This window comes from Belonocnema kinseyi, chromosome 4 (genome assembly GCF_010883055.1).
Source record: "Belonocnema kinseyi isolate 2016_QV_RU_SX_M_011 chromosome 4, B_treatae_v1, whole genome shotgun sequence".
Taxonomy (NCBI): Eukaryota; Metazoa; Arthropoda; class Insecta; order Hymenoptera; family Cynipidae; genus Belonocnema; species Belonocnema kinseyi.
Genome location: NC_046660.1, coordinates 138909234 through 138920629, shown reverse-complemented (window position 1 = coordinate 138920629; position 11396 = coordinate 138909234). Strand labels below are relative to the sequence as shown.

Sequence of the window (11396 nt, the reverse complement as noted above, 5' to 3'; positions counted from 1 at the left end):
GACGGCAAGGATGTTCGTTGCAGATACTTTGTTCCTCGCCGACAGTTCGGAAGACCAAATCTGTCGGATGAGACGTTTGTATCTGCTTCGGAGAGTGTCCTTCACAGATGTCACATCCTGAATGCGGCTCTGTGGCACGCCCAGGTATGTATAAGTCTCTCCAGCGCACAGGTGTCGTATGGCGCTTCTATCAACGAGCTCAGGATCTTCAGGGATGCCATTAAGTTTCCTCGCAGTGCTAGAGATAGTGGCAATAATGTAAGGCAAAAGAGGAGTGGGCTCATGGTGTCGCCCTGAAAGACACCTCTCTGAAACGTGACCTTGTTAGTTGTCACACGATTTTTTCCAGATGAGATAGTAAATCTGGTTTTCCAAAGCGGCATTAATCTCTCTATGCACCCAGCTATTTGCGGATGAACCTTTAAGATTTCCAAAAGACAGATGATAAGTCTATGGGATGTAGAATCGAAAGCTTTCCGTTTATCAATCCAGGCCATCGATAGGTCACGCTGGTAGAATGCTGCATCTTTGCAGACACATCTATCGATGAGCAGGTTCTCCCGACATCCGGCTACGCCTTTCTTTGAGCCTCGTTGTTCATACATTTCTTGCCACACAGGTTCAATTGCTCGAACAATCCTATCATTTAGGATAGCTGTGAATATCTTATAAAGCGTGTTCAGACAAGTTATTGGCCTGTAGTTCTTCGGGTCAGCTAAGTTGCCTACTTAAAAAAAGCCTAATAAAAAAAGCGTGAAATTAGATGAAAAGTGAATTAAATTTCTAATTTGGAGAAATTGAGAGTAAAAAAACTGTCTGCTATATTGAGCAAATTTATTTCAATTTAAAGGCGATTTTGAATTCAGTAGTTAATTATAATTATTACAAACCTCATTTCTAAAATGAACAGACTATAAGCCATTAAACTCTATAAACAAACGTACCGTACTCATGAAGTTTCCATCAGGTCCTCTAACTTCCAATACACAATACACCAAGTCATTCCTTAAAATGTTCTTTTTTTTGCCACAAATTAATTATTGCTGGATTTTTTGTTTTGGTTTTTGATTTTTTTGAACATATGAAATTTCTGTTAGTTTTTGTAAAGGATCGTCCATATATTACGTAACACTTTTTTCTTTTGTTTATATCGTTGTGTCTTTCTCAACTTCACATCAATTTCATGCTCGTCTTTATTCAAACAAAAGAAAAACGCGTTACGTAATTTATGGACGATCCCTAATAAGCTGACTTGCACCCGGGATCTATCCCGGTAATAAGCGTTGAATTCAGAAAAATTAAGAATTTTTATACCTATAAATAAGCGATTTTTCCTCCGTCTAAGAATCCTTCAACGGGAAAAGAAAAATTTCAAATCCTATTCCTCTCAATCTACTTCGCAAAATTTAACGGATGCATTCATTTAGCCTATTTTTTATTATTAAATCGTTTTATAACTTATAAATTAGGAAAATATTCATATTTGTATTTATTTATATATTGATCATTAATTTAAACGAATTGAAAAAAGTATTAACGTATTATTCTAAATATGTGAATTTAAATAATGTTCACTCTAGAGAGCCAGACTTGAATTAATTAGAATTAGAAATTTTAAACTTATATTCCACATGAACGAATTAAAACAATTTATTATACATATTTTGTAAACTGATTAGAAGAAATTAAATAAAGTCAAAATATGAACACTTTTGCGCGATTCATCTTTTGTGAGCTTTGTCTATCGGTACAATTAGAAGGAATTAAATATATTGAAACCATGTTCTCTTTTGAAGAAGAATCGCGCACTCAAAAGAATAGAATAATATTCACTCTACGCTGAAATCTGAAAATATTAATTTTTCCCAATTCAACGCTTACTACCGGGTACACATTCACGTCCCATTCTTACAACACTTTTTGTAAATTTCTCGCAAACTAATGGTTTTTAAAAATTATTTTTCTAAACAATGCAATGTTTATCAACAGAAAAGTAAGACCAACTAATCGTGGCGCCATCTTTTTGATTAGTTTCATTGCCATTTCCCCTCCGGATCGTAAAAGAACAGAAAAGTGTAGGCGATGCATGGGGCTGCTTTGAACTCAGCCCCCTTTATCCTCTTCGCATCTCTTACAATATCAAAACAACTGCCAGTAATGATATTTTTCTGTATACTATTCGTACATCTGTAGTATATATTGTTTCTATAACGGGCATACATGACACCACATGATTAGAGCACAAAGTTTGATTTTTGAAGAAAAGAAACGACACTAACATTTCTTTCGGGATCGATTCACATGAAAACAACACCCCACATATAGTTTAATCATTATTTGAACAAATCTAATTTCAGTAAATTTCCAAAAAACAAGGTTTTTGAACAAAAATAAAAAAAACCAATCCAAAGAATGCCACAAATCTTTATCCTACGTGAGGATAATAATTAATTAACTTTTTACATGTTCTTTAGCAGTGAAAAAGGTATATAAATATAGCAAAAAAATTTTTTTTGGGGTACTCAAAAAACGTTGTAAAGTACAAAAATATAGAAAATAAACTTTTTTTAGATTTCTTGAATGAGATTAGCTTTTATTTTGAATTTCATTTCGTATGCCCCATATTAAAAAAAAAACAATTTGTTTATTTTTAGAAAAATAGACCGTTTTGTTCACTTTTCCACTAGTTAAAAAAAAACACGATTTCCAAACAAAAATGTCATAAATGTTTTGGTTTTTCTGTCCTAAAAAATTTTATACATAGGTTAAAAAGAACGTAAATACCAAGTTTATAATAAATGAAGGAGCTTTTTTTAGAAGTATTTAGGTAAATTGTGATTCATTAAATAATAAGTTCGATGACAATTGTGATCCTATTAGATTAGATAGAGCTTGCAATAGAGATTGCAAAGGATTACAAGGGATTGCACAAGATTCCATGATTTACTTCTACTTACCCTCAGCCTTCTTATTATCGGAAAAAATATTTTGTTTTATAAGAATCTATCTAACTTCAGCAATGTACCGACAAAAGAATAAATTATCAAATACTTAAGAAATTCAAAGCATGAAAAGCCATAAACTAATGTATTGTTTGCAGAATATGAATCATTTATCATTAAATAACTACCGCAAGGTCCTAGTAGAAACAACTACCATCTATGAAAATGGCACCGACCTTCAGCAAAACAGCGGTAAATTAGACCAATGGCCACGCCTCACGACCCTGAGATGAGTGGCTACAGGGCACGAAGAAATCACAACAGCCGGCCGGCAAAACCCTCGTGTGTCTCGAGGGCACGGCGGGACCCAACGGTGACAGCTGTCTACATCCATCTCGAAAATGCCTTGATATGTTCTTCGCACGGGGCGGTGGCTTTGAGGTTACGAACCAGTTAAAGTTTCGCACCTCGAAGAGTTCGCTTTTAATATCTTGAAATCTCTCCTCCTTTTTCTTCTTCTTCGCCGTAATGTTGTAGTCAGCCGAAGTCGAGAATTTGAACGCAAATATAGTTCGTTCCTCGAAATCCCGAAGAACACTGCTAGGCCTTGAGTGTACAATAGAGACTGCTGTCCGATAATCGTAGTTCCAGAAAATTTAGCACTTCTTATGTTGGACAAATGACTCCTTCGGAGCATTTAGTTGGGCTGGTTCGCGGCCAACGCCATAAGAGCGACAAAGATGATTGCGAAGCCCTATTAAGACCACATTATATATGTAGAGATAAGTCGTTCCTGAGTGAGTATGACACCTTGATAGGATGTGCTCTAGGTACTAAACGTGTGTATGACATGCCCTGCACCTATTGCTGGAAACTTCTAATGTCCTGGCATGCTAAAATGAAACCCTCAGTGCCCGAATGAAATTCTGATGATATGAGAAAATACAACAAATTACTCTTTCTACAAGTTCTGCTCTTCTACATTTCTGCAAAAGTTTTCGTGCATTTTCTTGTCCAGAAGTTATTAGCGGAAATTTTCAATCTCTGTCTTCTTTACTTGGGCTTTCAGAAGTTAGACATCTAGATTTAGTAATCCACTTTCCTCAATTCTGCTGTTAAAATTCAGGACAAGGCCCTCGGCCGCCTTTTCCGCGGCTTTGTAAAGGAACGCTCTTTTGTCAATCATCTCGTGTTTCCTGGTCATTTTTAAGAGGGGATCTCTGCCAATCGCAACGATATAATCTGTACCCAGAAAAGTTCGGTTATGAAGATATTGGAGATTCAGAAATCCGGGCGCGCATTGGCGGCACGGGATGTATAATCGCGTAACAGACCAATTGATATGAAAGCTCCTCAGCATATGCATGATCTTGTACGTAGCGATATGAAAGACCGCAAGCTCGTTATTCGTCCACTGAACCACCCCAAACGAGTAGAGTAGAACCAGGACAGCAAACATGTTAGTCAAAAATAAATTGTTTAACTTCGACAGACATGAAGACCAAATCTTGCGCAGAATACGTTTGTATCTGCTTCGGAGAGATTCCTTGACTACCAAAGTGCGAATTGCCGGAGCTGAATACACGGCCCAGTGTTGGTCCAATTTTGGCAGCCAAAGGTCGGCTAAAGATATTGGGCCAATATCGGCATTCTAATCGGCCCAGTGTTGAGACAGTGCTGGCAGCCTATAATTGCTATTTATATTTGCCGATCTTCGACCAAAGCTTGGCCCAGTATCGGCACTTTATTGCGCCAAATATCACTTTTAGTATGGGGAACCATGTTTCACGAGGATCAGCCAAAGTTTGGCCCAGTGACGGCACATTACTGGGCCAAGTGTCACTTTTACCACGGCAAACCATGTTTTATTTAAATCGGCAAAATTCTGAGCCAGTGCTGGCAGCCTATATTGGCTATTTATATTTTCCGATCATCGATCAATGCTTGGCATAGTATCGGCTCTTTATTGCGCCAAGTCTCACTTCTAGTATAAGGAGCCATGTTTCACGAGGAGCAGCCAAAGTCTGGCAAGGTGACGGCACATTACTAGGCCAAGTGTCACTTTTACCACGGAAAACCATGTTTTATTTAAATCGGCCAAATGTTGAGCCAGTGCTGGCAGCCTGTATTGGCTATTTATATTTGCTGATCCTCCACCGATGCTTGGCCCAGCATCAGCACTTTATTGCGCAAAGAGTTGTAAAGTAGCCTACAACGGAAAAAACGAAATATTACGCGAGGAAAACTGTAATCAATTTAAATTGTATAATTAAAAATTATTGTATTGATAATATTGTTAACAGTTAATGTATTTTACATTTATACAACGTCGCATAATAATAAATAATTAGAAAAAGAGAGCTTAAAATTTGGTTCTTTAATGTTTAAAATGTAATATATGTATTTCAATATAAACAGGGCCAATACTATTTACATTAAAGTACTCGCAATCAATTAATATTTATTTTTTAAATACCTTTTTTGTCATATCCTTAGACTATAGCAGTAGTCGTTAAAATTAACCAAAATGTTTAAATGAAATTTCAATTCTTGAAATTATAAATAATATTCAAACGACATGCAGTCGTATAATGATGAATGAATAAAGCAGAAGCGTTCTAAGAAAAATTCAATGATTTTTTTTATCAGTTTTTGAATTAACTCCGGCATCCAGGTTGGTCCGATATTAGTACCCAGTGTTGGGCCGACAATGGCAGCCAGGCCTTAGCTGCCAAGTCAAGGCGATAATTATCAATCCGGCAATGGCGCGACGATGGCAGCTAATTTTGGTCCAATACTGGTACCCATTTTTGGGCCGACAATGGCTGCCAAGTGTAGACCATAGTTATCATTCCGTCATTGGCGCGATAATGGCAGCCGAGCTTCGGCAATATTTTTGCCGCCTTTAGCCAATGTTGGGCCATATGCGACTTCGCACTTGGGTGACTTTACGTCCTGAATGCGGCTTTGATCCACGACCAGTGTATATAGGTATTTCTAGTATTAACACGTCTAATAACACAAGCTCAGTATCCCCGGGAACACCAGTAATCTTTCCCCGCTTCAGATTAATCTTGGCACATTTATCCGATGTAAAGTCTATACTAATCACTCCTGTGTAAGCCTCGATGACTTTTAAAGTACTCTTAAGTGGCTTTGACTAGCAGAAAAGATCTTCAAATCATTCATATAAACTACATGAGTGACTTTTACTCAAAATGATTAGTTTCGCGGTAGAGGTACCCAGGAGAATCGCGTAGTGCGAGAGATAATAGCAGAAGTGTTATGTAAAAGAGCAGAGGGCTAATATTGTCGCCCCAAAAGACAGCCCTATGAAAGGGTGCGCTATTCGCTCTAACATAATAATTTTCAGATGAGATAGCAAACCTAGTTTTCCAAAGGGGCAACCTCCTCAGGTATTATGAAAGAAGCAGGATGATCGCTGAAGAGGCATAATGGGTCAGTGAGAAACAGTTGATTGTCCCTGATCCATCCCTGCCTCTTCTGTATTCACCTGCTTGCGCAAGATGACACCCGTATTTTGTCAGAAACTTTGACTTACTCAGTATGTGATGGTAGATCCTCCCTTCCTGGACGAGCTTTCGAAAGCTTTTCCTGAACGGTCTACCAGTTGTAATGTAGTCAATCATACTATGAGTACAGGAAGAATTGTTTTTTGCCCATCCGATTTTCTTCTTTAATTTATCCAAACTTCTTTTTATCATTTGATCTATCATCAGTTTTAACATACGATCAACTAAAGCTCTTGCTGCATCATAAACTAAGCATTGATGGTTTAGAGGTCTCCTCCGCGGTGTCCTCACGACGGAAGGCATCCATTTCCGTCAGATGTTGGGGCTAATGGGGAACCTACATTTTGTTCTTAATGTCGCTTCCTCCTCTTCGTCTGCGGTTTGTTCATACTCGTACAGTGCTTGGGAAGCGCTCCACGCAAAGACTAAAGCGAAAAGTGCTGAATCTAAGTGTATTCAGCATACGATAGTTAGGAAACGCCCCATGAATGCCTTCACTACCATACTCAGATTAATTGTGAAAAATTCTCTTAACTCGGCAAACAAGATCAGAGCAATCGACACCTGTGTCATCTCTGTCCTCACGTACTCCTTTAGGCTCACCAAATGGTCACAAACCGACCTTGAAAGGTTGAACCGAATCTTTTGCGTAGAAATGATGAAACACAGAATTCATCACAATAATTCCGCGATTAAGAGGGTAGTTTTACGACAAAATCGAGGGGGTAGGGGCATTAAACATAAGAAGACATCGTAATAGTCACAAGTTATACAGTGGTCAGAATATTTTTACAGCAAGCTATATGTTCCGCTTTACAGCACCACATGTAAACCGGATCTCGATTGCATGCCCTTGAATTTATCTTCAGAGGAGGCCTTCAATATCAGGGCAAAAACCACGGAGGAATTATAAACGCAATTGAGACTAAAAGCTATCTACAAGCACCTCAAAACGTTAGAACAACATAAAGTCGAGAGGTTAGTTACTTGGATTTCCGATGTACACCAGGTTGCAAGATTGCATTGGATTGCACAAGAATGCACAAGATTGTACAAGATCTTACTGACCGCCTAGTTGTATATCTACGGATGATTGGCTTCACATTCAGGACCTAGAATTCGCAGATCCACTTGTCGATCAGGGTGGATCGATTGATTTGATTTTAGGTGCAGAAATTTACTCATACGTCATAGAGGAAGGGGTACGAAAGGGTCCTTTTGGTATTCCTACTGCTCAGAATACATCGTTAGGCTGGATATTGTCTGGTCTCTTTTCTGAGGAACCTTCTTTATATACTCGAAAGATTGTTCGATCACAATGTACGGTTGATCACGAATTGTTGGACTTATTGCTTCGATTTGTTGTACCGGAGGATCTTCCGACTGTATCTCCTAAGTTCACCCTTAAAGAGGAGGAGTGTGAGAAAGTTTTTCTCTCCACTTATCAACGTTCAGAAGATGGTCGCTACGTGGTTCGACTTCCAATCAAGGATCGGACGATGAATTTGGGAGATTCTCGTTCTGTTGCTCATAGAATGTTCATGAGTTTGGAGAGGGGTTTTCGACGAGATCCTATTCTGTACCAATCTTACATACAGAGTATACAGGAGTATGCTGTTCTAGGTGAAATGGACTTCGTGTCTAATCCTGATAAATATTATTTTCTATCGCATTCTACGGGTTATTTTCTACCGCATCACTGCGCCATCAAGGAAACCAGTTCCAGTAGAAAATTGAGACCGGTTTTCAATGCTTCACAACGAACTGATTTGGGTATTTCTATAAATGAGGTACTCCATTCAGGGCCCAAACTCCAAACGGAACTTCCAGACGTCATACTTCGTTGGAGATGCTACCCGATCGTCTTTACAGCGGACATTGAGAATATTTTTAGACTTATTTGGATTCATCCTAAATATCGCACCTACTAAAAGATACTTTGAAGGTCACACCCTGACGAAGAGCTCAATACATACTGTCTAAGGACCGTAACTTTCGGCTTTGCTTCTTCACCTTACTTGGTGATCCGTACCTTACATCATCTTACAGAGGATGAATGGAACAACTTTCTTTTAGCTACAGACATTCTGAGGAACTCGATTTATGTCGATGGTGTCCTTTCCGGAGCCTACGACATCGCTACAACCATAGAGAAACGTCGCAAAGTAAACTTGCTCCTCAAGGCGAGTGGTTTTATTTTGAAGAAATAGTTGTCGAACTGCGAGAATGCTCTGCAAGTAGTCCCGGAAGATTACGAAGAAAAGGCGTCGTCTTATGAATTTACTCAAGAGGTCCAACTTCTTGAGGAGTCTGGGATATCAACGAAAAGGAGCGTTTTTCTCCGAGATAGCCCGCTTTTTTGATCCGCTTGGATGGCTTGTCCCAGTCACAATTGAAGCCAAAATTTTCATGCAGAGTTTGTGGAAACTTAAATAGATTGGGATCAGTCTCTGCCTGCTGATCACATTGTTATATAAAGAAAGCGCAGGGCCAAGTATCCTGAACTATCATCGCTCAGCATCCCACGTTGGTTGGGATGTTCTTCAGACGTGTCAGGCTGCGAACTTCACGGTTTTGGAGATGCGTCGGAGAAGGCCATCGGTGCAGTTGCCTATCTGAGTGTCCTGCTTCCCTTGGATGAGATACGAGTCTCGCTAGTTATAGCTAAGACTAAGGTTGCTCTTCTTAAGGAGCATCTTTGCTTCGTTTAGAACTTTGTGCGACTGTTCTGCTTGTTCGGCTGATAGTTCATGTTCGTTCGGTATTAAATCTTCCTACTGCAATGCCGAATCATCTATGGTCGAACTCGGCAAATACTCTCGACTGGATACGACGCCACCCTCTACAATGGATGACATATATTTCAAATCGGGTGTCGGAAATACAGACTGTACTGCCTGGTGCTGTATGGCATCATGTTACCAGAAAGGACAATCTAGCTGATTGTGCGTCTCAAGGAATTTCTCCTTTACGTTTGGAGAACTATCCTATCTAGTGGACTGGACCACCTTGGTTATCGCAATTACCCATCATCTGGCCATCTTGTACGGGCTCAATTGATCCAAACATCAACAGAGAGGAAAGAATCGTTGTACATTCTGCAACGGTTGTACTGGACCCATCGTCGTTCTTGCTGAAACGATACTCGACTCTAACTAAATTACTTCGCATTACTACTCTTTGTCTGAGATTCATCGACCCGTTGCGGAAGAAATCAACTGACTTTCCTCCATGTAAACTTACCTCAGACGTTTTGAAACATGCTAGATCTTGTCTGGTAAGACACGAACAATATCGACATTTCTTCGAAGAATTTAAGTTGTTGCGCAAGCAACTCCCAGTCACTACAAAAAGTCCTTTACTTCGTTTGCTACCCTTTTTGGTCTCTGACGGTTTACTGCGACTCGGAGGTCGTTTAAAGCACGCTGTATTGGATTTCGACGAGAGACGTCCTTATATCCTACCCAAGGACTCTATTATCACCACTATCATCGTTCGGAATGGGCATCAGGCCATGATGAATGGAGGAACGCAACTTACACTGTCATATCTACCGAAACAGTATTGGATAATCACAGGACGTTGTATCGTAAAGAAGGTTTTGAATCGTTCCGTTGTTTGCGCTAGATATTGTGCAACCACTTGCACTCAACTCATGGGTCAACTACCTACACATAGAGTTACTCGACCGTCGAGAATCTTTGCTATAAGCGTTCTGGATTTTGCTGGCCCTATGTGGATCCGAACAACTAAAGGTCGCGGGCATAAGGCATATAAGGGCTATATTGTTGTTTTCGTTTATTTTGCTACAAGAGCCGTCCATTTGGAGGCGTGTTCGGACTACACAGCTGATGGCTTCATAGCGGCCTAAAAACGTTTTGCTGCTCAACGTGGCATAAGTACTTTTCTTTACAGCGACTGCGATACCAATTTTGTCGGGGCAGATAGGCAGCCACGAACACTTTTCAATAAGGCCTCTGCTGTCTAATCAACCATCAGTCAATATCTTGCTGATAACGGAACTATGAGGCGTTTCAACCCTCCAACCGCCCCACGCTTCGGAGGACTTTGGGAAGCAGCTGTCTGTTCTGTAAAAGATCATCTTCGTTGAGTAGTGGGAGATACTTACCTGACTTTTGAGGAAATTACAACCTTCCTCACGCAAGTGGAGGCTTGTCTCAATTCACGACCTTAAGCAAAATCGATTACAACGACGGCAGCTTACCAGACAGATGTATGAAGACTTCTGGACCAGATGGTCCTCTGAATATCTACAAAAACTTCAAACTCGACCGAAGTGGTAGAAGTCTGTGCCTTCAATCAAGATCGACGATCTTGTGCTTATCTTGCACGAAAACCTTTCACCTACGAAGTGGTCTCTAGGTCGTGTCATTGCTACACATCCGGATGCTGAAGGTCATGTCAGGTCCGTTACTTTACGTACTGCTACTGGGACTCTTGATAGATCCATTGTGAAATTGTATGTATTACCAGTTCACCCTTCGGAGGTGGAATCTAACTTGTGAGTTATTTTTTTGGGACTCTAGTAAGTTATGTGAGTGTTTTTTTCGCGTGAGTATTCTCTTCTCTTTCTCTTTCGTCTACAAGGTACCGTTCTTATCTTGTCAGCGCTAATATACCTTCTCGCCGTTAGAAACATTGAGGTGGTCAGGGTCAGTCTGTAAATTGTTACGAAGCGCGTGAGTCACCATGTTTACTCGTCTTACTTTTATATAATTGTTTTGTTTAATGTAGCCTTTTACTAGAAGGCAGGAACTTGAACACGCTTTTGTTAATAAATGATAACTTGTTTTTTGGTGCTAAACAAATAATGAAGTGACTTAGTGACTTTTTTACCATTACACTTAATCCCACTATGAATTTTGCTTTATTTAGTGCTATTTCTCATCAGTGTTTTCCT

The 11396-nt window shown here is 39.7% G+C and overlaps 1 protein-coding gene across 11 annotated transcripts in view; it reads right to left on the bottom strand.

The window, feature by feature from the left end:
* The window catches only part of LOC117170590, a 267116-nt gene that overhangs the window by 106865 nt on the left and 148855 nt on the right, over window positions 1-11396 (bottom strand). Inside the window, exons 18-19 of one of the 11 annotated variants that reach the window (XR_004466827.1) lie at window positions 10701-11154; window positions 10357-10563 (exon numbers count right to left, since the gene is read on the bottom strand). The exons of 9 other annotated variants lie outside the window; for them this stretch is intronic. Coding sequence is in view for 1 of the 2 variants with exons in the window: in XM_033357451.1 (XP_033213342.1) it covers window positions 5079-5151 (73 nt within the window). In the remaining variant the exon portion in view is untranslated. Of the gene's footprint in view, window positions 1-5069; window positions 5152-10356; window positions 10564-10700; window positions 11155-11396 lie in introns of those variants that run through there. One more of the 11 variants, XM_033357451.1, reaches the window with a different exon arrangement.